This window comes from Chaetodon trifascialis, chromosome 5, assembly GCF_039877785.1.
Source record: "Chaetodon trifascialis isolate fChaTrf1 chromosome 5, fChaTrf1.hap1, whole genome shotgun sequence".
Classification (NCBI taxonomy): Eukaryota; Metazoa; Chordata; class Actinopteri; order Chaetodontiformes; family Chaetodontidae; genus Chaetodon; species Chaetodon trifascialis.
Window position 1 is genome coordinate 12,144,402 of NC_092060.1, and position 26,478 is coordinate 12,170,879.

Below are 26,478 nucleotides of genomic sequence, written 5' to 3' on the forward strand. Positions count from 1 at the left end.
TAGACCATGTCACTCATGTGGTCCATTTCAACCACGGAAACGTTATTTTGTGTGGTTTTCATTTTTTGCTGTAGTAATTGGATCGCAATGGCCTACTTAGGTACACATAAACCTTAAAATAACTTACTGACAGCCCCCCAGGAAAGAGTCTAGCCTGCAACTGTACTACAAATTCCGTAAAACGTGTTTCCGTATCCTTCTCCTCATACACGATCTTTGGTTGCACTTGCTCCCTCCCATGACCACAAGATGACGCTAAAACACAGACGATGTTTGGTAGATTGCATGCAAATCTCTTCGCCGTAACAACTTATCCATTGCAGTGGCACACAAATGAATTGATATATGATGGTGGCTTCTTATAGAGAAGCGCAAGCAATGAGAAGAATTATTTATTTGTTTTTATCAAATTTATTAATTTCAGGTTTGTGCTCCGGAACTTTTGATTGTACTGTCTGCGGTAGCACTACGACTCATTATAGTGAGGGACTGTATATATGCCAAAGCGTGTTACCTGGAAATTGACTTAGAATAAATGCAGATATCAATTGATAACATTAGCTTTGCTGACTTACGAACTCTAATAAAAAATATTGGTGTTTGTGTAACTAACGCGTGAAGTAAACGTGTTTCTAAGAAGTAGCGAACTTGTTGGTTATTGTAGGAGAAGAGGAGAAACAGCACACAAGACATCCAAGTGTAAGTGATAATTGATGTTATGGTAGCGTGGACGAACATCTAACATTAATTATTGCTTAATGTATCATCATTTCATGTTTTCTTTTTCTTTTCTATTTTTTCTTTATAAATGTCAAAGTAAAGTAAAAATACTCGCACTCCATTCGTCCTGGGAACATGTTATCTTACATGTTGTGTGTTTGCTAATTGAGTCTCCTTTTCAGGCGCACCCTAATGCTGATTGGAAGGACCTACAGATTTGGATGTGTCAGGTCTTGTGCTGTCAAACCCTCGGCCTGTCTTTTTACTTCTCCCAGCAACATGGCGAAGAGCAAGTTTGAGTATGTCCGCAGCTTTGAAACAGATGACACTTGCCTACGAAACTGCTATATTGTAGTGAGACTGGACGGGCGCAACTTCCACAAGTGAGTTTCCTTTTCGTCTCTGTGAAGACAACAGGGATGCTGCACGTCAGTAGTAGGTTGATGCATCTTTAGAAACCATGCTGCTGTTGCGTTTTGTTTCAGGTTTGCAGAGCAGCACAAGTTCACAAAGCCCAATGATAACAGGGCCTTGGGCCTGATGACGCGGAGTGCACGCTCTGTCATGGGAGAACTGGAGGATATTATCATCGCTTATGGCCAAAGTGATGAGTTCAGCTTTGTCTTTAAGAGGACCTCCACCTTGTTTAAGAGGAGAGCCAGGTACTTTGGTTTTGACACGCTGTGCAGACCTCCATCATTCTCACACAGGCCTTTCATGTGTGTTGTCTGACTTTCTTTTCCCTCCTGGCAGTAAGCTCATGACCCACGTGGCCTCCCAGTTCTCCTCCTCATATGTGTTTTACTGGAAGGAGTTTTTTGGGGAACAGCCCCTCTTGTACCCTCCGGGCTTTGATGGACGTGTGGTCCTGTATCCTAGCAACCGCAACCTTAGAGACTACCTCAGCTGGAGGCAAGCAGATTGTAAGTACACGCTGTGCTGTAACTGTAGCACGAGTCACACATTTGACTTTTAGGCCTGTCCGATGTCACAGCACACATGTGGGTTTGTGTCTTTCAGGTCACATTAATAATTTGTACAACACAGTGTTTTGGACATTAGTACAGAAGGGAGGACTCACCACAGTCCAGGCAGAGGATCGTTTAAAGGTGAGAGCCAAACACAACCTGAAGCCAATCAGTCCATTGTCTTCTGATGGATGCTGATTCTGATTCATTTTTGGTATTCACTCCTGTTGAAGGAATTTGCTGGTTAAATAATACAATCAATCCATTTTTTTTAAAGCATTTATCAAATGAATGGACCAAACATTTGCTGCCACAGCCAAGATGTTTGCAAGCTTTTCTCCCTTTCATTAGAAACACAATACTATGGGGTTTTTTTACTGTTGGCAAAACAAATCAGTTTGAAGATGTTAGGGTCTGACAAGGTTTGATGGTCAATTCTAAATATTTTTGACATTTTGGAAAATATAACCAGTAGATGAATTAATAATGATAATGAGTTATTTGTTATTGTACCTTTCTCATCCATACTCTGACTTAAATGCATGTTTCAGATTTCAGCTGCCTCTGTGTTGTTTTGTATTTGTGATAAAAGTATTTCTGTGAACTTTGATTGCATAACTATTTTTGAGACAAGAATTTGTCAGCAAGAAGACATGGTTCTGGATGCAGTCGCCTGTATGGTTATGAGTGTATTTCTGTGGTCACCACAGTATTTACTTCTGCTTAATTCTCACTGGAGATGAACGCAGATTGTACGTGTTTTCTAACTCCACAAATGAATTTATTGCTCCCCCTCAGTTGTGGTTGTGATGATCAGAATGTAAAATCTGTCACTACAAAGATGTTCAGGGAACGAATGGGTCAAATTGAACAGAAGGGGGTCACATGTATCTATAGAACATCAGGCCTGACTCTGTTTGTGGCAGCTGCCACTGACTGACACAGCGTTCTGTGGAAGTGCCTTCGTTCTCCAGCGGGCTGTGAGGGAAACTGATGATGTGATGAGTTGTGGAAATGTTTGTTCTGGCTTCAGGTTTGGGCAAGATGAGTCATTCACAGCCTATCAAACCTTTGTGCTTCCTACTTCATTTATCACTTTAAAAGCATTTCTTTGGAAAAACTGCCCAAATCAAATCAAAGATCTTCTTCTGTATATGTCATAGCATTAAACATTTCCATGTTCAAATAACAAAACAGCAGTAGAGCCAGTGAGTCGTGTCGTTTTAATGGTTTTATTTACATGCACGTGTCTCCTTCCAGGGAACATTAGCTGCAGACAAAAATGAGATCCTGTTCTCGGAGTTTGATATCAACTACAACAATGAGCCTGCCCTCCACAGGAAAGGCACCACTCTCATCTGGGAAAAGGTCAGTTGCTACAAAGGGTTTGACTCTGCACAGTTATTACAGAGAAATTCAATGAGATGACTCCCCCTCTGTTCTCCATCTTTAGCTTTTAAATCCTTCACTGTGCCCACTCCCACCTCACCTGTCTCATCTGCTCTGCTCAGTGATAGCTCACATTTTCCCTGCATGTCGTCTGCCTCAGCTTCTGTGCCCTGTGACGGGTTTCTTCTTGTATGCTCGACAAATTTCAGCAGCAAATGTTGAGTCTAGGAGTCTAGTTTTGTGCGCTTGGCTGCAGTTTGAGGTTTTGGCTGACAGCAACACTTAACACTGACTGTTGATGTGTTGAAGCTGAAGTCTCAGATCAGAGTGTTTTGAATGCATCGACAGGTTGACTTTTCAATAAATCCCTGCTCGTGTTGCGTCACCAAATGCCAATAATGTAGCTAGGTGGAAAATAAAGGTGAAGGAAATGTAGATATGTAGGATTACATATCTCAAGCTACTTCCATGGCTTTACCAGTAGATCTTCATACCGCTTCATCTTCATAGTGAAATGAAAGGAAAATAAATAAATTGTTGCCTGGCAGGTTTATGAGATGCTGTGAAAAGTGTTTTATTATTCTGAATTGTACAGGAGTGTGTGTGTGTGTGTGTGTGTGTGTGTGTGTGTGTGTGTATGTCTATATCTATATCTATCTAGATAGATAGAAAGCTTCTATATGTAACATTTACTGCCACTAGATGTCAACGTGGCACCATCATCAGCATCTCAGAGCAAAACAAATGGATGCGTTGGCCTCACCTCGTAACCAGAAACAGCCCTGATATCGCTTTTCTCAAAATCACAAAACTCCATTGTCAAAATGAGTAATTTTGCCTCACAGATCATTGTAAAACACAAGTCATTCAAACTTGATGGAAATAACATAAAACGCACTGAAACTGTCTTTAGACAGTTCCAACAATCACCAGCTCTGGTTCAGTCAAAATAGGTTTGATGTGATGCTCTGTGGCTTCGGCGAGTGTTGTGTGGAGATGACGGGGCAGAGCAGAGGGACAGAGCGCCTGCTCACCGACAGACGGCTGCTGAGAGCTGGGGAGCTCTGGAGGAGAGACCGAGGGCAGAGCAGGAGCTTCTGGAGGAGTAAACACCCAGAGTCACTCCAGATTCTGCTCTGATCCAGAACTGTTGCCGTCCAGAGGAAAGCTCAGTTTATTTTTTAACTCTCAGGCTTAAAAAGTGGGTTTGTCTTCACTCTTGCTTCTTAACCAGTCTGCAGCAGTGAGCACGGGGTTGTTATAATGTAATTAGGCTTTTTATAAATGCAGGAGCGCCAACAGTTTCACAGGGAGGGAATAACACGCACAGGCGGCCGGACCGGCTACCTAAACAAAGAACAGAGAAGCTCAGATTACAACACACATACAGAGTGTGACTTCATTCTCTGCTCAGGACACTATTACTCCACTGTGTCTTTACATAGCAAACAGCTGTTTGCCGCTATATTAATGTTCAAAATCTAATATTTTTTTTAAGCCTTTAAGTGTTTAAGATGGATTTTTTTTGTGAATTCACTTCTCTTTTTTTGTTGTTGTCGAGAGTTCGATAACATCGATGCCATTCTCATGTTCGTCCTTTAAACCTGAAGCTACAGCTAAGTACTAGTCATCTTAGCTTAGCATTAAGACAAGGGGAGACAGCTAGCCTGGCTCTGTCCACAGGTTAAAAAACACCTACCAGCCTCTCTAAAGTTATATATACAGTGATACTTTGTGCCTTGTTTATTTAGTCCATCCAAACCAAAGTGCCAAAACACCAAGTTGTGGTTTTACAGAGGATTATGTGCTCGATTATTGCTTGGCTGAGTCCTATGACTTCTTCGAGCCCGGAGGTTGCCAGGCAACTAGCAGACAGATATGAGAGTGGCATTTCACAAAATATCCAGCTTTTCCTTTCAGTCACCTTTAATTAATCGTTTTCCTCATTCTGTGTGCGCAGCAAGATGAAACTGTCACTAAACGCATGAAGCGGCCGAATGAAGAGGAGAGGGACGTGCCTGTTACTCGCAGCAGGCGGAGGGTGCAGGACTATCACTGTGACATTATAGGAGAGACGTTCTGGGAGGAACACCCCGACATCCTGGAGGACGACAGTTGCTAACAGCTCCTGCGCTGCTGCAGGAGAAATGTACCGAACTGAGTCGAGCCAGAACGGCTGAATGGACCCACGCGAGCAGCGGACAGATGATGGAGCAGCTGCAAACGATTACTCGCTGACAGCTGGAAAACATCATTATTTTCACGTGTTAAACTCCTATTGCAACGTTCCCTTAAAGTAGGAAGTTTCTGCTTAAACTGCGAGATGCTGTCTGTTTGTTCAAAGGGAAGCAGATGATTTCATAATCAGTGGGTATTGAGGACATGTACAGCAGTTTGATAGTACCGCACTGACTCAGACATCTGCCCATCCCTCTCTCGCCTATTCTAAGGTTGCTTCTCCAAATACATACCCTCATTTGATATCATGAATGGCATTTGTAAAACTACATCACCTAATCTTTCCGCGTGTTTAACATGATCATGATGATTCCTCTTGGCCCACTGCCCCGATGGTTGTTTATGTGTGTCAGCTGTGAATGTCAGCCCGCCTTTTCCGAATGTTTGAATTTTTGTGGTTCAGGATCTGCAAAGTGTTCAACATCACTTCCAGTTTGTAGCGATAAAGAGTGTATTGGAGGGAGGAATAAGCCGAGTAAAGCAGAAACCAATACCTTGGCAGTAATGAGTGGCCTTGTTTTGCAGCCAGGATACCATTTAGAGATGTGAATGGATTCAGCGGCCTGCACTGTCATCAGTGCTAAGAATACCTCACACACCCTGCGTACACTCTATCCTCCTGACATGTGCTCTGTGGCATATTTATCATCACACTTATAAATGACCGGCTCAGTATGAATGGCTGCTGGAGGGTTGAAGCGGTAGAAGCTTACTGTATTCTGTTACTGTAGTAGGCTCGGTTACTGTCGGGTATTAGTGTATTCTTGGTTTCGTGACCTTGTTAAAAGCATGTAGCTGCTGGACTGTGCTTTATGTAAGATTCAACTCTTTCATTCACAGTCAGGCTAAAATTCTCAGAGGCCTGTTAGTTGTGAAAAGAGCTTTAGAGTTAATGAATGGTCACACACGAGTTAAGCAAGATGTGCTAAAGCTCATTATGATTGCAGAATTTTGTAATGACATAAACTGACTGTGCTCAGATCAGTTCACATGGACCATTGCCAAACTGACCACATACGGCGTTTGGACATATGGGCCACAGTATGTATAAAAACCAGAGCGTGTTGAGACAAGTGCTGCAGTTATTTAAAGACAGCATATGTTTACATGCAGGGCCTAAACTTAAGCCTGGTGGGCTTCTGGTTGGAATAAACAGAGGAAATAGTCTACACAACCTCAAAATAATTTGATTATACTGAATCGCTCTTTTAAAGTATTTCCTGTCCTCAGTTATGATTGGTTAAATAGCCACTGAGACATAAGACGCATTCACATCATATCATCCAGAGTAAAAGCAGCTGAGTGGGATAAAAACATTGAAGCGAGCCTTGGAGATGGCATGAACTCTGACAGTGACAATATATCCCATTTGTACAAAAGAACCTCAGACGTGTCAACACACTGGCGCCAACATGGCTGCACGGCCTCCACCGTCACAGCTAAATACAATCCATCGTACAATAAAAATCGATTCAGCTGTTTCAAAATGAGATGTACATTATTTTTATCTGTATTCACTTGGTGAGAAACTGCTCCAGATCAGTTAAGTTCAGCTGTATCAGACAAACTGACCCTGATGGTGTCACAGTGATGTCATCAGGGTCATCTCTACTTGGAGGCTACAAGTCTACAACAAAAAGCTTGTGCTACAAACTGGAGATGTGGAGGTTGTAAGATTCATGCGTAGGCAGACGGGTAGATCCAATGAAAAATAAAAGAAGTTGCATGATGGGTAATGTAGGATCCAGCATTTTTAGATACTCCACTGACTAAAAGTGAGGACATCTCAGTCTCTGCTGCTTCGATTTTGACCGTTCTTCTCTTAATCTGTCTCTTGTGAGTGCCTCTTTAAGAAATAGTGCTGAAAAAACGCAGAGTCCTTAAACATCCCCTTCAACGAGGTGAATCTGCTGCGTGGCACAATGAGACTGTTGAACTATTATGTTCATGTGCTTTTTTTCATTCATGTGCATGAAGAATACGTTCATATTTGCGTGTTTTAATTGTACACATTTCAGCGTCTTGTTGCTCACTCGTACGTTGCACCATATCCCGGTTTATCTTGCCTCACCTCGACAGCTCCGTGTCCCTCTCCCTCTGCCGTGTGTGTGTGTGTGTGTGTGTGTGTGTGTGATGAAGGGGAGGGCTTGAGAATGAAAGAGAGGTGCGCTCCGCGCGCTGCAAGCATCTCATTCAGCCGAGCGGCGGCGGCTTCTCGCGATGTCACACCGGCGGCGTCTTCTCCATCCGATGTGAAGCACCCAGAGCTCCTTCACTGCACATTTATGTCTCAGTTTAGCACCTTCATCTGGAGCCGCTTGCTGTTAGAATGCGTCCGGGAGCGCGTCCTCCTCCTCTCCACGCCGTGCAGTCCTCTGTGTGTCTGTGTCTCACAGTTGTCGTCCTCTGTGTTGAGGCTGCTGTATCTGAAGGCGGTGTTTACAATGGTGAGTCCGATTGTTCCTCCGCGCGATGGTTGCAATTTGATTTTCACGTTAGAAATAAACTAGGTAGATGTTGCATTGCACTTCATTGTATATTCAGTCTTAAAATGCAAACCCCACGGCACTGCTGGGCATGCATAATGTCATTATTATTATTATTATTATTATTATTATTATTATTATTATTATTATTATTATTATTATTATTACCACTGTGTGAGAAGTGAATCATTCAGTGCACAAATAAATATTTCAGTAGGTCTTTAAAGTATAGTTTGCAATCTTTCCTCCCGTTTTTTCTTTTCCTTTAACAATAATTGTGACAGGTCTGCACCAAAATACCAAGGCAAATTCCTTGTGTGTGAAAACATACTTGGCAATAATGTTGCTTCTGTTTCTGATTCTTTCTCTCTCTTTTTTTTTTGTATTTTGCATTTTCTGTTATGCATTAGGAGAAAATAAGCAGGCTTCACTGAGGAGCATCCTTGAGCACGTTCAGAGTTATGAGATTACTTCTCCCACATGGCTGCATCCTCACAGACGCAGGAGGTCCGCCAACAAAGAGGTGAGTCAGTCTGCCTCACCCTCTGTCCATTTGGCGAAGAAAATGATTCAATCTTGATATAAGTCTGCTCTTGTTTGGTGAACTCCTGCAACCTGATGAACAAAGTATTTTTTTTCTCCCTGCAGCATCCTGCAGAGGCACTGGTTCTGATCTCAGCCGAGGGCCGGGAGCTCAGACTACACCTGGAGAAAAATGAGTGAGTGACTAATGTACAATAAAGTGCACTACACTGCAGCGTTTCCAACATAGGATGAGACAAGATAAATGACACTTTTGGAGTAATGCCTCAGAGGAAAAATCCCTCAAAGACTTCAAATAGTTACCTGTATCAAATCAAGTCAGAGCATGTTAGCATCAACAATGTCCTGTGTGTCCTTCCACATCCTCAAGACGCCCCGGCGACTCCCGTTTATTTGACCAGATGTTAGCTGTCACATAGACACGTTTATAAGGTCAGTGCCCCCGTGGGTGCAGAGGGGGCGATGAAGGGAGGACAGCATGGTGATGGTTTTGGACGACAGAGGGTTGACACCCGATCTGTGCGCCTTGGGCAAACAGGAAGTTAAGATTGTGCCTCTGCACCTAACATCCTGTAATCTGACAGAGTGGTTCCTGTCCAGGAACAATGGGATGGTGATAGGAAGGGAGTGGAGTATCTGACTCGTCTAATGGACTGTGTGATGGCTGGCTGGGAGGACTGGACTGGAGGTGGGGAGATGTCAGTGGTGACAACAGAGCTGTGGTTTATCACTTTTGGATTTGAGCCAGCTCACAAGTGGAATGGGAAGCTTTCATGAGGTCCATTTTTACCATCAGATGTAGACCCTGTCTGTCGTTCATTCACTCACACGCACACACATTAGCAAACCGTGACTCCACTGTGTCTGACTGGCCGTCCCCTCAGGGATTTGCCCCCCTGTTCCCCCTCCCCAGCAGGTGGTCACACTGTTAGATTTCCTCCCGGTCAAAGGAATTTTCATCAATCACACACAGCGTTTGTCTGCATATGTGTGGAACAGTGGCAAGAACAGACAGAGTTTGAAACATTTCACAGTTTCCTAAGTTCCTCAGCATGAGATGGCGATGATGATCACTGATAATCAGTGATAATTGCAGATGGGTCTAGAAAAAGGGGAAATTCAAAAATTCTAACTCCTTTTACTCACAAGCAAGAAAAATATATTTTGAAACCATTTTTGTGCAACTTCTCAACTGTTTCCTGCAACAGGAAAGCTGTGAACATTTCTTCACTGCTGCCAATAGGAACTGTGAGGTGATGTGAAAAAAGGGAGAGGTAATGATATGATCTAAAAAAAAAAATTCGAATATGGTAATGAAAACTATTCCCAGTTTTCATTTAAGGATAAAGCACACAAAGATTGAGATAAAGGTACACATCCCACTTCTTTGGTATTGATCCTTTAATGTACCGTGTACTGAGATTTATTGATCTGGGCAAGAAAATCATGTAAATACTTTTTCCTGTTTCATTCACTACAGCCTCAGCCTTTAATACTCGTCAGCGTGTATGCTACAAGTCACATAGGGAGTGTATGAAAATTATTAGCTTGGTCAAAAAAGTACGAGGGTTATGTGCTTTTTTCAGATTTCCTACATATCTTCTCACTGGATTTCCGTTTCATTTCAGCCCTCCCTTCATCTGTCGCCTGTGTGTCCCTCTTTCAGTCACTGACAATGTGATCATGTTCATAAAAAGGACCCGCTATGCTTGCCACCTTTATTTCTAATTTGCAGTTTGGTAGACGTTATGGGGATTAGCGTTCCGTTAGCACCCAAAGATTTTAATGGTACAACATTTTACATTTTTTTATGCACCATAAGTTTTTATGATGAAGCAAGTTCAATTCAACACTGTTGTATTTTGAGATATTAAGGGTTGAGGGAAGGATCCATTAAAGTGTAGTAAAGCTTTGGGGAGCCTTGCTTCTTTAACCATTCAACCATGACATTCAGACCTCCTCACCACCCCAATTATTTTCTTACAGTCCCTTGCAAAAAACAGTTTTACGCGATTCAAAGAAAGAGCTTGCCAGCTGTCTTCGTAGCGCCGTTATTCAGTCTGAGATTTCCCACTTCTCCCCGCCACCAGCCGGAGTTTCCCTACTCTCCAAGGCTAAACAACAAATCCCATACTGGGTTACTGTGTTTTGACTTTGTCCATCCGCCTAATGTGGAGACAGATCTGGCTATGTGAGACTATAGGGGTGGCCTGAAGAAGACAGCAGCTTGTGTCAGTGAAGATCAATGTCTGATTTTGGAGAGAAGCCAGGGAAAACGCTGCCAGTGTCCATCTCCGTGTCCTGGCTACTCTCTCTTGTACTCATTGCCCCTGCGACCGTTACTCTGACAATCAACAGATCAGGGGGACCCAAAGTAGCCGTGAGATTGTCGTGATCTTGTCTTTCTGTTTATCCTTCTGGAGTATTTTATATCTCATTTGTTTCCTACTCTTTCCCTTTTAATTCCAGTCCACCTCAGACGCTCCTCACTGAATTCATCATTTAAACAAAGCGCAGAGAATGACGTAGTTGTGAATTTCTGTGGGCATCAGTACTCCCAGTGGCTGCAGCACAGACTCCATCCATTTATGTCCTCACATGCTTGTCAATGTACATGTGTGTGTGCATGGGTCTTTCTTTTAAGCTTGGACGTGCAATCAGTGTGGATGGCTATGTGTGTCTACTTGAGCTTTTATCTTAATGAAAGGCTGTGCTGCACCCATAGAGGGCAGATTTGGTTCAGTGCCAGACAGGGGCCAGTGTGCTGACTCAGAGTGCAGGAAAAGGGATGTAAAAACAGAGTGGGAGAGGGAGGAAACAGTGTAAGAAAGTGAATGATGGACCGGAGGAGAAGGGTTGAGGTGAGAAAAGTCACAGAAAGAGGGAAGTGGAGGCAGATGCGGTTAGTTTGAGTTATGTGCGTTTGGTTCAGATATGTGGATATTCTTTCTTCCTCCTCTGCATGACTTTCTCTGTTCTCCTGTTTAAAGCCCTTCCTGCGCCCCCTTAAGTGTATGAACCTGAATTAAGCACTCCCCTGGGAAATGTACACATCATTGTTCCTCCTCTCCTCTCCTGCTCCTCACCTCATATGTCTTCCGCTCTCCTATCTAAAAACGAGCACCCCATTCTTTCTCATTTCTTTCTTTCCCTCACCTCATCTGATGTTCCCCAGGGCTCTAGTATAAATATACATCTCCCACGCGCTCTCTGCGGTCAGCGTTTGAGAGACTGTGGCCACACGCAGACAGGCGACACACACAGACACACTTGTAGACGCACACAGCAGCCCAAAAGAACACAAACAAGGCCAAGAGCACAGGCCTGATGGATCACAGGAGTAGCTAGCAGAGGGCAGAGATGCATTCGCTTGCCCTTGTTTCTGTTTAGTCTCCGTGGCGCGGCCCTGTCTGCTTAGATGTCTTTATCTAGGCCTCTGTGTTGGCTTGTGTGTTGGGGAAACACTCACACACACACACACACAGGGCTTGACACAACAGAGCATTGGCCTGCCTCTGCTATAAAAGCCTCTTCATCATCCGTTGCTGAGTGGTAGTTTGACTTTGCATCAGCCTTCTCCCTCTCCTCCACCCGTGTGCGGTGATGTCATCCGACACTATGAGAGAATGCGACCCACTGACCCTAATGCATTCCCCACGTCCCCTTCTCCTCCCTTCTCCTTCACTATCTCCCAAGTACATTAGCATTACTCCCCCACCCCCCCTCTCCCCTCAGGAGCCTGAACCAAGCCTTTGTCTCAGCCTCACTACCGGACAGTCCTGATTCAGCCAGTATTGCGCTCCTCAATCACAGCATCTGTCTGGACACTGGACGACATCCAATCTCTGTGCAGCGCAGCGCTCAGGCCATCACACAGAGGCTTTTGCAGTCTTGATTTGAAAGTTCTCACAGTATTTACCAGACCGCAATTAAACTCAAGGGTTTGGGATATTCCCAGTATGTTGGTGGTGTAGACTGGTGGAGTTAAAAGAATATGAGTATGACGCTACAGCAAACAGTTTAGCTTAGCATAATGACTGGAGACAAGAGGAATCTGCTAGATCTGTACAAAAGCAAAAACCTCCCACCAGTGAATCTAAAGCTGATTAAATGCTATTTCTGCAAAAAGCTAAATGTAGAAGCAGCCATTTGTGGATTTAATGGCAGTCATGTGCCAGACTACTTCTTAACCAGACACAGTGACTTTCTGGATCCTCAGCTGGTTTCGTGGCAGCCTCACAGTGCCAACAACATCCTCAGAAGTCACTGCACCAGGCCAAGAAACGGGCCTCTTTGTAATCCCTGGAAAACCGCAAATTGTCATTTGCACACTTCTGTTTTTGTATGGATTACAGTTACCAAAAGAAATATAAGGTGTTAATTAGTGAGCTTTAGAGGCACTGCTAGACAGATCTTGTTACCTTTGGCCAGAGCCAGGCTAGCTGTTTCCCCATGTTTAAAATCTTTATGCAAAGCTAAACTAACAGGCTGCTGGCTGTAACTTCATATTTATCCTAGAAATATGAGAATTACTATTCCTTTCAAGTTTAGCAACAAAATCAGCATAACTAGATATATGCTACATGTAGCCAGACCAGTTAAAACTGATGTATAATGATGTATAAAGTCATAGACGGCTGTGTAAGTCATGTGTCTAACAGTGGAAGTACTGCTTTGCTCTGTCATTGTTCCAAACACAGTGATGTATTTGGCACAATCCTAAACTGCTTGTCATTGGTGCTGGTGGTTGGCTTTATCTTGCAGAAGCAGAGGCTCCTATAGCTTAAATAAACATGTAAAAAGTGTGTGTGTTTTATTGTGCATGTGCGTTGTAGTTGTCCCCATAGTTTCATCACACAGTTAATGATCCATTTACCCTTTTCTTTTTCTTTTTTTTTTAACTTCTGGAGACACTGATGATGCAAACTGAAACTGTTTGATCACACCTCCAGGTTATTCTGGGTGGTACTTGTGGTTGTTTCTTCATTGCAAATAGCTGATGCATAGTTTCATCTGTAATTCAGTTCTTTGCAGTTTGAATAAACCACCAGTTGAGGTTATAGAAGTTATTTTCAGTACCTAAACAGATAAGGCATTAACTGTATTTAACGTTAAGTAGAACAGACCGGACCCATGTGTGAATGTGACGAATTACATTGGTAGGTTTGGACTTTTTAGCATTTTTAGTACAAACCAACAAAAAACTAAAACACAAAACCAAGCTAGTGGTGCTTTCAGTCATGGAAATGGCTGTGTTAATGGCATGTTGTGTCTGTTACATGTCACATAGTGGCAGGTTGTGTAGTCATCAGTCTGCAAGCATGCACAGCTGCTGACTGGCATGTGAGCGTAAGGGTGAATGGAGGAGAGAAAGAGTCATTATGTGTCTCCTCATGGAAGAAGTGATTCCTGTAATGACTGTGGAGCAGCAGCAGGGTAAAGCTCAGTCAATCATCAGCCACTAACATTAATTCTGCCGGTTGGACTGACAGAGAGTGGCCTGCAGATGAGAGGAGAGCATGATGGGAATATTAGGGAAACTTAAATGAGGAAAACTAGAGGATGGCCAGATACAAATGAGGGTAGAAGGTCAAAGCACAACACAGCGGGGGTTTTCCCATTTAGGGTGACATCAGCCGGATAGATTACCACTGAGTGATCATTTATAAAGTTTTGTCTTAGACTGCTTGTGTGTGTTCATATAAGAGTCCCTCTCATCTTCCCCCAACCCCAGAGCAAAGATCTGTAAAAGGAAGAAACCGCCGTCTTTGACTGGCTTTGTGGCTGATTGCATCAACAGGCTGCTATTGTTTCAAGAGCTTGTCTCCTTCAGGGCATCTGACGGGAGAGAAAAATGCCCATCCTCCCTTCATTTGTCTTCATCATCCTTTAAAGGAATAGTTTGGCATTTTGGGGAATGCTCTTAATCACTTTCCTGCTGAGAGTTAGATGAGGAGATTGATACCACTCTGTGTGCTCAGTCTGAAGCTGTAGCTGGTTAGTTTAGTATAAAGATGTAAGAACAGGGGAAAGAGCTAGCCTGGCTCTGTGCAGCAATGACTCCACCTGCCTGCTATCGCCCCTAAAGCTCATTAATTAACATGTTACATGCTGTTTGTTTCCGGAAAAAGTTGCGGAATCACTGCAGCCAACTAAAAAATACACAGAGCTGCTTTGTTTTACATTTCAGTGTGTGTATTATTGACATTATGCATTTGTGTTTTCCAAAATGTTGAGCTATTTATTGAACTTCACCGCACCGATTTGCACTTATTTTATCCAGCAAAGATGAAAAGGGAATAAGGTAGCTATCATACGTAGCTAGCACAGCCATTACCCAGAGGTAATGCCACAAGCTGGCTCAGATGGAAGAGAAAAGATTCATGATAAATAATAAAATCTTAGCAGGACATCTTAGGTCTGTCTAATGTTTATTTGAGAGTTCAGTTGAGTCCAAGCTTTCAGCCAGCATCAGTAGATACATGTAGGTTTCTCTACATCTTGATTTCACTGCAGTTATCGTTGATCCTTTGATGGATCTAGGTTAGACTGAGGCGAGGCGGAGATGAGAGGAGATTTAGCGAGACAGAGCAAAAGAAAACCAGCTGTGAGGCACAGTTTATGAATGAAAACAGGAAGAATGGATCGAGACAGAGTTGCAAGGAGATAGACGGGAAAATAAGCATCTGTACGAAATGTAAATATTGGACTGGTGGGTTGACAGAAGTTTGACAGAACCAGCCTGAGTCTGAAAACACTCATTCAATCACACACACAGATAGAGAGTAAGAGGAATGTAATGTTTTACCACAGTGAAATTGTGTTTCTCTCAATATGTGCATGTTTCCTTGATTTCTCAGCCACTCCTGTGCAGTCTGTATCGTTTAGTGCTGCAGAAATTCCAGGTTATAGACAAAGAATAGGAGGACACTGGTATATAATGACCCCTGTGAAACAAAAGCGGTCTGGTCATGCTAACCAACTTAAACTCTCAGCGTTGGGAAGTTTCCATCTCCCACTTCAGCTGAAGTAAAAGGTACATATGGATTTGATTACAGCCACAACATTCTTCTTAGTATTTCCTCTTATCTCTGAGAGGATCTTTGTCTAAATCTTTAAAGAAGTCTGGTTTTGTAGAGTGTCTCTGTCAAAGTGAATGTTTTATGAGCTGTGAGCTGCTGGAGGGAATCTTCTGTCTCCACTGTTTCATGCAGCTTTGACTGCATATTTTTCACCACTGTCCCACCATATTGTTGCTGTTTCAGGAGATTGAACGCCTGGCGCTACATATATTCTCTTGCAAATTGTCTCTGAGTTCGTGCTGTCTTTCACCAGGCAGCTGTTGGCTCCTGGATATCAAGAAATATGGTACACTCCAGATGGAGCCCGCAAGTCGTCGTCTCCTGCCAGCACCGTAAGTCTATGGGACAGTTTGATGTTCTCAAACTGCAGCAGGGAGTTATAAATGATCATAGAAGAGAAATAAATATCAGTGCTGTTGGATAACAGGCAGGAAATAACAGCCAGGACATAAAAGACTACATTTCTTTCTGGTTTATCTGCTTGAATGACAGTCTCTCTTATTGCTGCACCACCCTGCTTCCCTACATGGAGAGACGTGTGTTAAGCGTTAATTGTTTTTGTCTTCCAGGGACACTGTTTCTACCATGGGGAGGTTCTGGGCATGGAGGGCTCAAGTGTTGCTGTAAGCACATGCTCAGGGCTCAGGTATGTGAAACTTCACCCCAGGCTGTAGTCATAAAGTTTTTCTAATATTTAGAGTTGGTCCCAGTGGTGTGGGACATTTCTTAGAATTCTAAGAGGTCTCCCACCAGACTAAATCCGTCTAAAAACAAAAACTCAAAACAAATTCATGGAGACAAGAGGGGGAGGAGGACTTTTCTGTAGTTTTCTGCAAAGGTGTAAATAGCTGCAAGAGAAAAGTTCTCCCAGTGCTCAGAAGCAGGGACCTGTGCTGCAGATTACAGCATATTGTGTAGGGATGATGTTTGTGATTGATCTTATTAACGTAATCGTTTGCTCACTGAATTAAATTATTAACTCCGTTAAGGTTTAGTTTACGGCATCAGTTTGTTTGTTTTCCAGCTGACGTGCATTTTGCATGTAGAGCCAAGAGAAGTGAGAGTGAATGCATGCAAAGCAGTTTCCTCTGTTGTTTCCTCTGTTGTTTCCTGTCATTTCTAGAATGCCCACCAACATGACATGAATACATAATGTCTGAATGTAATCCAGTTATTCAAATGCAAATGCATTAAGACTTGTTTGCACAAGCAGCATGTGTTGTGCCAGTATCAGAAAATCACACATTAAATGCTAAAATGCTAAAACATTTGTCCTGAATCCTAACATGGCATCCTGAGATTTCACAATGAACTGGTGACAGTGTTAAAATAAGGCGAAGTTGAGAGCTCTCCAAGAAGATCCTGATGCTGTAGATGAAAAGAAGTTCCAACGAGAGCCTGTTTATCCTGTGATCAAACCATGGCTGAAGAGATGATGTGAGAGGAAACAGTTGTGTGTAGTGTCTTGTGCAGTCCAGTAGGTTAGTAGGTCATTGGCTCCAGAGTTGGTTCATTGAGTACAGCTCAGTATGGAGATGTTTTCTCCTGGTGTGGAGCCAGGGCAGCTGATCCTTCCTGCTAGAAACACTGAGGGAGGAGAGACCGGCAACAGAGGAGGAGCTGGCAAGCACTGACAGAAATCATAGCCATATGTGTGTTTTTGTGGGTTCAATGCTCTGCATCTGGGGGATGAGTGAATCTGCTAATGTAGATTCTCTGGGGAAATGCAAACACAGCATAGAGGGACACTGACATGTGGGCGTCTGACCTCTCCAGATGTTTTCTACAGCTGCTTGACCTGCCGCTGCGTGCATCCTCCTGTGTTTGAGTATAGACGCCTGCGCTCATGAGTGGTTTCATGAAGAAGCCGGAGGATTGTGTATCGCTCTGTCTCTCCCAGCTGATCTTCATTTATAAACAGCAATAAATCACCTGAGACACGTTCCTGTGCTCCACCCAACTGTTAAACCGCCACAGCCAAATTAAAAAAAAAAAAATCCAGATCTGATGTGCAACCATATGGTTTTATGCATGTTTCAGTTTGACAGTGTAATTCAGGAAATTACTTTTAATCTGATCTTTTAAGGTTTAATAGGGCCATTTTTTTATTCACAATATTTGCAATAAAGACAATAATTTCCACAGTATGCCACAGCGTGCCGATAGACAGACAGCAATATTACTGATCCACATTGATTTCCTCAGGCTGTGACTGGATGGAACCATCAGCAGTGTCTTGTTTCCCCAGGGGACTGATTTCTCTGAACGCAAGCGTCAGCTACCTGATAGAGCCTCTTCCTGCTTCCTCGGATGCACAGCAGCACGCTGTGTTCAGAGCCGAGAGTCTCCATCTACCCGGAGGTAGCTGCCTGCATCACCATGGCAACAGGGAACATGAGGAGGGGCTTAATGACTTCATCCATGGAATGATGTCACCACGGCGTTTGAGGAGGGTGAGTTCTGACAGGACGGACAATGATCAACCACCTGAGGTCCTTTGCAAGTTTAACACAAAGCAGCAGTGTCACCACATGTTCTGTGTTAAACTGTTCTGTCTCCATTTTCAGGAAAAAAGGGACCTGAATCAGAATATGAAGTATGTGGAGCTGCTGATAGTGGCAGACAAGGCTGAGGTGAGGACACAGCTGTAGATGTGGTCATATTTGGTCACATTTCAACCAGGAACCATCAAACGAGGGAGTACAGGATGTGGCTTTCGATGTGAAATCAGTGACTTAGGCAGAATTAAGTATCATGAGATCATTGGAACCCAGCATCACTTTTATTAATAGTCTGTTATGATCTTGTCCAGAGATGTGCAGCTTAGGTTAAGTGGCGATTCTAAATTACCTGTAGGTGTGAATGTGATCGTGAATGTGTGTCTCTGTGTGCCTGTGATTGGCTGGAGACATGTCCAGGGTGTACCCCTCCTCTGAACCACCATCATCTGGGATCAGCTCCAGCCCCTGTGCAACCCTCAAGGAGGGTACGGCTAATGGATGGATGGATGGATGGATGGATGGATGGATGGATGGATGGATGGATGGATGGATGGATGTTAAGAACTATTTTTATATGCAGTATAAATACTGCATTTCTACTTGACACTGTATTGTAATACACAAAATATAGAAAACACCCTCAGCAGATTGCACCCACCACTCTATTTAAAGCTAGCCACATCCTGTTTGTCATCTGAGGTGTTTAATCCCCCTTTGATGTGTGGGAAGATGTAAGAAGAAGTATGGCTGTGTGTGTCTGGGTGTGTCTATACAAATGTGGTCTATGTTGTTTGCAGTTTGACAAACATGGGAGTAGTCTCGAGAAGACCAAACTGAAGTTACTGGAAGCAGCCAACCTGGTTGACAAGGTAAGATCTGATGCGAAGTGTGAAAACCACAAACAGTCACTCTTTACACAGCTTTATAATACCTATCATTAGTCGTGACAAGTCAGATTCAATGTCTGGCACTTTTCCTGTCTACTCAGTACTACAAGGCTCTGAGCATCCGTGTGGCCCTAATCGGTCTGGAGGTGTGGTCCAGCCAGGATATGAGCAGCGTTTCAGACAACCCTCACGCCACTCTGGCGGCCTTCTTGTCCTGGAGACGCAAACAGCTCAGCGTGCTCCCCAACGACAACGCTCAGCTCATCACGTCAGTCACTCTCTCCCTCATCTTCCACTAGTCCTCCCATTTGTCACTCTTCACTCTCTCACCCAGCTAGTATCCCCCCACTTCCTCTAAGCCTCCCGTCCCTTGGGGTAGATCTCTCAGTTGATTTTATCATCATCGTGTGAGACGATAGCTGTCACCAGTTGTATCCCAGTGGACCATTGTCCAGCTGGAACTAATCACCAGTGGCATGTTGTGTCTCTAGGGGGAGGGCTTTCCAGGGCACCACCATCGGGCTGGCACCTCTTAAAGCCATGTGCTCTGACTACCAGTCTGGTGGAGTGAACACGGTGAGAGACAAGAGTCTACAGAAACATTTGTCCTCTGCACGCAACTCAAATGCACATATATTTTTTTCTTTTACAACCAAAAAAATATGATCCAATCTGCTGATCTTTAAGTTCTCGTTGACTCTTTCTTCGACCAGGACCACTCAGAGTCAGCTGTGGGTGTCGCTGCCACCATGGCACATGAGATGGGTCACAACTTCGGTATGAGCCATGACAGCACAGGATGCTGTCAGGCGAGGGCCGAAGACGGGGGCTGCATCATGGCTGCTGCTACTGGGTACGACAAATGACCAATGACCAATGACCAATCAAAGTACAGTTGTTAAGCAAACAGGGAAGAGAGAAACAGGATTTGAAAGATGACAGTTCTTACTCACCGTACTTGTGCTTCTTCCTCGCCATGGCCCAGGCATCCATTTCCACGCGTGTTTAATGATTGTAATCAGAAGGAGCTGAAGAGCTACCTAAGCTCTGGAGGCGGGAAGTGTCTCTTCAACATGCCAAACACCAGAGCCATGTATGGAGGGCAGCGCTGCGGCAATGGTTACCTGGAGGATGGAGAAGAATGTGACTGTGGAGAGGAGGAGGTCAGTGTGTCTCTGGAATGTTGCCGTATATATTTTCCCCGTGTCTTTTTGCTGCCTGGACTCACGACTCTGCTCTCCGCTACACTGTTTGTGCAGGAGTGCACCAGTCCTTGCTGTAATGCCAACAACTGCACTCTGAAAGCTGGCGCAGAGTGTGCCCACGGTGTCTGCTGCCATAACTGCAAGGTAGTAACATCTAAACACATGAATCCTCCCATGAATGACGTGTCCCCGGGCTGATTCTTACTATCAAATGAGCACTTTAATAATCAGCATTTTGATTATACCCCTACAGTTAATTCTTTATTCCTGTCTCTTGCCATGTCTTCATCTGGGTTTGTCCCGGTTCTGTCTTAAACTTCCCTTCCTCCTCTTCATCTCTCTCTGTCTAGTTGAAGAGCCCAGGTGTGCTGTGTCGTGCTCCCTCAGGGTCATGTGACCTGCCGGAGTACTGCGATGGGAAGGCAGAGTCTTGTCCAGCTAATTTCTACCTAGTGGATGGAACAGCGTGTGCAAGCGGGCAGGCCTACTGTTACACCGGCATGTGTCTGACCCTGGAGCAGCAGTGTCGGTCTCTCTGGGGACGAGGTGCGTAAACAGGATGTTTATAATCTATAAATTGTTCCAAAGGGGGTATATCCTCCATTCTGATCACATGGCAGCATATTTTATACATGCATATAGTCTCAGTTTCCTGTTTATTGGATAAAATTTCTACTTAATGGAATGATGCACCATGCCAACTACAGTCCAGACAGCATGTGACACCAACAAAAAGTGTTTATTTGTATTTACTGTAGGTGGTCAAAGATTAAGTTAGATTTTTAATGTAATACTGGCACTGGATTGACATATATTTTGAGTTATGTATCCCGAATGTAAGCATTAAATGTCAATCATCATAGTGTATCTTTAAAGCTGCTTCACATCCAGCGCATGCTGAAGCAGAGATGCTGGATAGATGCAGAGTTGAGCCCTCAGTGGGACACAGGATTAGGGACTGTTATTGGACAGTGTCCATGTTCCCGTTGTGACGTTGCCTCCCTGGAGTCACTTTGTAGAACCGCAGGAGCCACCCAGAACAGTAAGGGATGCCATCTGGTCTTCATCAGGTGGTCACACAACACACTGTGTGTGTGTGTGTGTGTGTGTGTGTGTGTGTGTGTGTGTGTGTGTGTGTGTGTGTGTGTGTGTGTGTGTGTGTGTGTGTGTGTGTGTGTGTGCAGCTATTTGATTTGTTTCTGTACATTTTCACCACAGATAGCCGTCCGGCCCCTGACCTGTGTTTTAAGAAGGTGAATGAAGCTGGGGACATGTACGGCAACTGTGGCAAAGATCTGTTTGGGAAGTACAAGAGCTGTAAGGACAGGTGAAGATCAAACCTTTGGGTTCATTGTCTCCCTCAGTTGAAGGAGGGTATCTACGTTCCCTCAGAATGACAAGTAAACATTTTTGCAGCCTATTTCTATCCATCTCAACACACTGATGATACTTTTTATTGTTTCTACCAGGGATGCTCAATGTGGGAAAATCCAGTGTTTAACTTCAGCCTCCAAGCCCATTGAGAACAACGCTGTTCGCATAGAAACCACTGTCAGTGTGGGCAACAAGAAGATCCAGTGTATGGGAACACATGTGTACAAGGCTGGGCAGGTGGATGAAGAGGCACAGGGCGACACTCTGGACCCAGGCCTGGTCATGACGGGGACCAAGTGTGGCGCTGACTCGGTGAGACTCACACATACTTGGAGATAGAAAGATCTCTTTTTGAGATGTCCGCATAAAATTCTACCATTTAAAGGAACCACTCGATTCTCTAACATCTCTTCCTCACACCCCTCCTCCTCTCAACAGATTTGCTTTAATGGAGAATGCCGCAATGCATCTTTCCTCCAAGCTGATGAGTGCAATGCCAAGTGCCATGGACATGGGGTAAGTTTCTATGTGTGTGAGGAAGGATGCTGGGGAGATGGATTTGGCTGCTGGCCCACTGTTATGGAAAGATGGCAAACTTGGCAGTGGCGCAAGATATATTTAGATCTTTTACTTAATTAAAAGTGGCAATACGGCAATGTAAAAATACTGCAGTACAGGTATAAGTCATTCATTCAAAAGCTTACTTAAGTAGAAATACAGAAGCATCATCAGCAAAATGTACATAAAGGATGAAGAGTAGCAGTAGTCATTGTGCAGCAGCATGATCTCTGTCTCTGCTGAATCTTTATTTGCAAAGTAACTATGGCTGTGAGATGAAGGCCGTGCAGTAAACAGTGTTTTCTCTGAAATACAGTGAAGTCACAGAAAATCAAGCAGTTCCTCTAAATTGAACAAAAGCACAGTGAGTTTAACTCACTCATTACAGGCCACCAAACTTTGAACTCATTATGTAGAATTATCTTGAAATACTTAGTCCTAACATGTCATTCACTCCTATATCTGCGTGTCAGTGTGATGGATATAAACATTTATGTTGTCATTTTAATGGGTGATATCATATGTTTTTTCACCAGCTGTGCAACAACAACCATAACTGCCACTGTGACACCGGCTGGGCTCCACCTCTGTGTGACCAGAGGGGGTCGGGGGGCAGCGTCGACAGTGGACCTGTCGTCAGCCACAGTGAGACAACTGGGCTTTTCATATATTGACCGTTCAAAAGATTTTTTTGTAATTGTACAATTTTCTGACTTTTTACTGTTTTATATTCCAACAGGCAATCTCCTTCCAGTCCTGCTGGTCCTCCCCCTGGTTCTCTTTGTGGTTCTTGCTGCTGTTGGATTGTGGTGCTGCTACAAACATAAACTCCAATCACTGAAAACCTCTGCTCCACCTCCAGTGCCTGAGTATGTAATTCCATGGTGTTCAATACTAATAATCTACATTTTAGTTAATAGCATTTTACCGGTGATGCCCTTTTGTTTTATGAATGTACAAATGATGGAATGCTTTTGTATTTGTGTTTTAACCCTCAGTTCAGTCCCAGCCGAGGGCAAGCAGCTGTATGCAGATGGTCATGTGAACGGTCACGCCAACCCAGCATTCTTATTAAAAAAACAGGACTCAGACCACCTGGTAAAGAAGCACTGATGACCCCGACAGCTCTGTAATTTTTTGTTGTTTTTGAATGTTAAAATTAACCGCTTCACCTTGTCATGGCTGCTTTCTTCCACAGGGGAAATCCTCTCCTCGTTCAAGCCCATCTTGCCCACCTCGGTCCAGACATGCCATTGTGCGTCCGGCAGTGAAGCCTCCTCCTGTACCTGCGTATGCTGCAGGGCAGAACGAGCAGATGGCGCAGCTGCAGCCTGTGGCTGCTCCTCAGAGGCAACACTCTCCTCAGGCTTACACTCCAACTCTCCTTAAATCTGGGAAGAGACAAAACCAGCCTCCTCCATCATCCTCAGGTCCTCCAAGTTTACCTTCGCTGGACACCAAAACCCACTCGCCACATTCAGCAGTATCCAAACCCCGACCAGCCCCCCCAAGCAGACCTCCACCGCCTTGTCCTGTCAACAAGCTCTCAGTGGTGAATCATTTTTGGATGTTTTTAAGCGCATAGGCAAACTTTGCTGGAATAAGTTGAATGTCAAATGTTTGACTTGTCATTTTTTATGTAGGAACAGCAACAAATGAAAGGCCTGCAGGTTTCCACTAATGCCCTGCAGAGAGGAAAAGCTGCTTTGGCTCTACCTGCTGGACAGAAAAAGCCAAGCAGGTAATTCATCTGGAAGCATTTTCTCATGTAAATCTATGAAAATCCATTGTTAACTTCTCTTTTCCTGCTTCTCTTAGAACCTAAGAGCTCAGGGGGATGTCGGACCACCACCTACATCCAACAATGGACTGTCTCAAACTTCTTTTTGAAAATTAGCTCTAGATAAAGAAAACGTGGCACTGTGGGGATATGCTGAATACTTGACAATGTGGATTGCATTGTATTTACATGGATGTGTACAGAGGGAAGAGGGCAGAATTACAGCAAATCATAGTACATATCACAATGAGTATATTTTAAGCCTTTAAGATTCAGGCTGAACCTGTGTTTTGTAAATTAGCCCTATGTGTCTGCTACAACAACTTGAAACAGCCACAGCTGTGAATTTATGAACTTTTTTTAGTCCCAAAAGTTAATGGAAATGTGAAATTGTTTTGTGGGTGCGACAGTGTTGAAACACTGTTCCAGGAGTATTTATTCACAAAGAAAAATGAATGTTTACAATGTAGCCTCTGTACTAAAAATGGTGTCTCTTCAAGAGCATCAGCAGTAAAGGGATATCTTATATTAAGAAAAGATGCCAATGTTGAAGTGCTTATGCTTCTTATGTGTGAGTAAGACTGGGATTTTAACTGGACTAATGGGGACCAGTGAAGACCCTCATGCATGCTGTAAGTATATGTTTATGATGAGAGATACGTGTCTGATATGTTGCAGGAAATTATAGGGATTTTTCAGTTGTATTATTAGTTTTCTTAAATGATTTTATACTGTTGTGGTGTTGCACTATGAGCACTAGTATCAAATACTCACCCCTTGTATGCATTGAAGGTGGCTGTTAAAACATCCTTCCGCAACGTACCAACTAGTAAAAGTCACCTTTCAAGTCTACAGGAGGTGAGAATTTGATACCAATAAGATTTTGGGTGAAGTATCATTTTAAAGTGACCATTCGAACCCACGCTAAATTTTAATTCATCATCCTTTCACTGACGATCAGTGATGGAGTCCAGGGAAACATTTCAAATCATTTCAAATTACAAAGAAATATGTGTCACTTAAACATCTCAAAATTGCACCATAAGTTTGAATAATTTTGCACTTTTGTCCAAAGATGTTACTTAAACTGCTCACTTGGAGTTCCTTCATGACCAAAATGCTATAAACATCATCTTCTCTCTTTGAAGACTATGTTTTGTGACTGCAGGTTATGTAACAGTGATAACAGGCAGTGCTGTAAGGTACTGTTAAAAATCCTGGTCCATTTGACTGCTGGGGGGACAAAACTGGTTTTATCTGTAATATGGAAACACAGTCTGTCAGCTGCCATGTTTTATCAGACCTATGCAAACCTTGACACTTTGTCTTCAACTGGAACTCAAACACGTTGAAAAATAAAAATATGATGTTATACATTTTAACTGGTTGTGTTTTGTGATGGCGTTCATAGGATTCAAGAGCAATGTATCATAATGAGTGAGTCACAGTGGATTTGTTGATATACTTCAGAGCTGCAGGCAGCAATTCTTGCACGCAGGTACATTGACTTGGGGTACTTCAGAGATGAGGTTTGCTTCACTTCTGTCACATTTTATGCAGCCAAAATTATCGCAGGAACGATCATTTATATTTTGGCCACTTGGGGGCAAAGCTTTAACCAGGAAACACTGACACATCACAGTATAAAGTTGACATGTCAAATGTGTTTTGCCAATGAAGCAAGAACAGAGCAACATTAGCATTCATTTGGAGTCTCGTTTTAGGCCACCTGAAGAATGTAAGCTCATTATTCAGTCTCCTTTTCATTCTGTTGTGATCTCCACCGATGTCTGAGGGAAATATGTGGCTATTAAATGTCCCACTGATCACCAGCAGGCTGCTACTTCTGTCCTGTCTGCTGTTTGGTGCTGGACAGGCAGTGTACAGAGGGTTTATAGTAGCTTTAAACAGCTGTCATCTCATACCCTGATGAGAACGAATATAGTGAGTTTGTTGGCTTAAAAACCAAAACAGTGTGGTAAAAGACGGCAAAATCTTCTGTCCAGCTGAGGGGAACTGCAGAGTTTGGTGGTAATTCCCTGTGGGTTCATCACTACTAACAGCACTATCCACACTACATTTAGACATTTCATCCATTGTTAATAAAAAACTATTGATTAATAGTGCAGCTTTAATTTAACTGCATCTGCTGGACATATCATGAGCGGAACTGAGTGGATCAATGGGGACTCATACCGTACTGAACAATTTGTCTCAAAGTGTAGCTATCGAAGATCAGGCGATGATCTAAAATGGTAAATTCACATGACTTCCTTGATTCCGTCAAAGTTGGACACTTGTTGTTTTGGTTGTGTTGTCACTGGAGGAGGCCTCTGATGTCAACGTGCATCCATATGCTTTTTGAAGTGGCAGTCACAGATCGATAGTGTACGTACAGGTTTAAATGACACCCCCTCTTAGCACTGCTGGAAATGCTGAAAGGTGCCTGCCCTTTAGATCTCCACATCCTTCACTGAGATGAAAGCTATCTGATTTATTCTAATCAAAAGACTGCTAAATACCAAGGTCAGACCCCCTGAACCAACCTTCATCCAACACAAATACACACACACACTCCCTGGTCGACTCTCTGCGGACTGAGGAGCCAGGTGATCTTCCACGGGACCAAAGGGCAGGTGAAGGTAGCTGTGACTCAGAGGGAGACGTGGCGTCGGCAGGCAAAGGTTTTAGCATGTGGCTTAATTGCAGCCTCTCCTGCTGAGCGTAATTAGCGTTTGCTGGCATGT

General features: G+C 43.6%; 2 protein-coding genes across 3 annotated transcripts; both read left to right on the plus strand.

The window, feature by feature from the left end:
• Positions 1–465: 465 nt before the first annotated feature.
• thg1l (tRNA-histidine guanylyltransferase 1-like) lies at positions 466–6,798 on the plus strand. The gene is made up of 7 exons (XM_070963419.1): positions 466–699; positions 903–1,103; positions 1,206–1,382; positions 1,474–1,643; positions 1,741–1,829; positions 2,949–3,056; positions 5,038–6,798. Exons 2-7 carry the CDS (start codon positions 913–915, stop codon positions 5,197–5,199), a joined length of 897 nt encoding a protein of 298 aa, XP_070819520.1. The 5' UTR covers positions 466–699; positions 903–912; the 3' UTR covers positions 5,200–6,798.
• Positions 6,799–7,501: 703 nt separating this feature from the next.
• Positions 7,502–25,113, plus strand: adam19b (ADAM metallopeptidase domain 19b). 2 transcript variants are annotated; one of them, XM_070962953.1, is made up of 23 exons: positions 7,502–7,762; positions 8,212–8,324; positions 8,450–8,520; positions 15,680–15,758; positions 15,996–16,072; positions 17,675–17,879; positions 17,994–18,059; positions 18,725–18,796; positions 18,916–19,082; positions 19,306–19,390; positions 19,528–19,667; positions 19,800–19,977; positions 20,074–20,163; positions 20,370–20,565; positions 21,238–21,346; positions 21,489–21,705; positions 21,832–21,909; positions 22,488–22,596; positions 22,691–22,820; positions 22,950–23,049; positions 23,150–23,503; positions 23,595–23,692; positions 23,770–25,113. In XM_070962953.1, the coding sequence occupies exons 1-23, from the start codon at positions 7,645–7,647 to the stop codon at positions 23,774–23,776; spliced, it is 2,859 nt and encodes a 952-aa protein (XP_070819054.1). In that variant the 5' UTR covers positions 7,502–7,644; the 3' UTR covers positions 23,777–25,113. The 2 variants fall into 2 exon arrangements, with proteins under 2 accessions (XP_070819054.1, XP_070819055.1); XM_070962954.1 differs by having other exon boundaries at positions 23,150–23,500.
• The last annotated feature ends 1,365 nt before the right edge of the window (positions 25,114–26,478 follow it).

Bases quoted from the DNA above. Each gene is read 5' to 3' on its own strand.
- thg1l (XM_070963419.1), top strand. From the start codon at position 913: ATGCTGATTGGAAGGACCTACAGATTTGGATGTGTCAGGTCTTGTGCT. The intron at 1,383-1,473 runs GTACTTTGGTTT...CCCTCCTGGCAG, and splicing joins TTGTTTAAGAGGAGAGCCAG to TAAGCTCATGACCCACGTGG. The intron at 1,830-2,948 runs GTGAGAGCCAAA...GTCTCCTTCCAG, and splicing joins AGGCAGAGGATCGTTTAAAG to GGAACATTAGCTGCAGACAA.
- adam19b (XM_070962953.1), top strand. From the start codon at position 7,645: ATGCGTCCGGGAGCGCGTCCTCCTCCTCTCCACGCCGTGCAGTCCTCT. The intron at 8,521-15,679 runs GTGAGTGACTAA...GTCTTTCACCAG, and splicing joins CTACACCTGGAGAAAAATGA to GCAGCTGTTGGCTCCTGGAT. The intron at 21,706-21,831 runs GTGAGACTCACA...TCCTCTCAACAG, and splicing joins CCAAGTGTGGCGCTGACTCG to ATTTGCTTTAATGGAGAATG.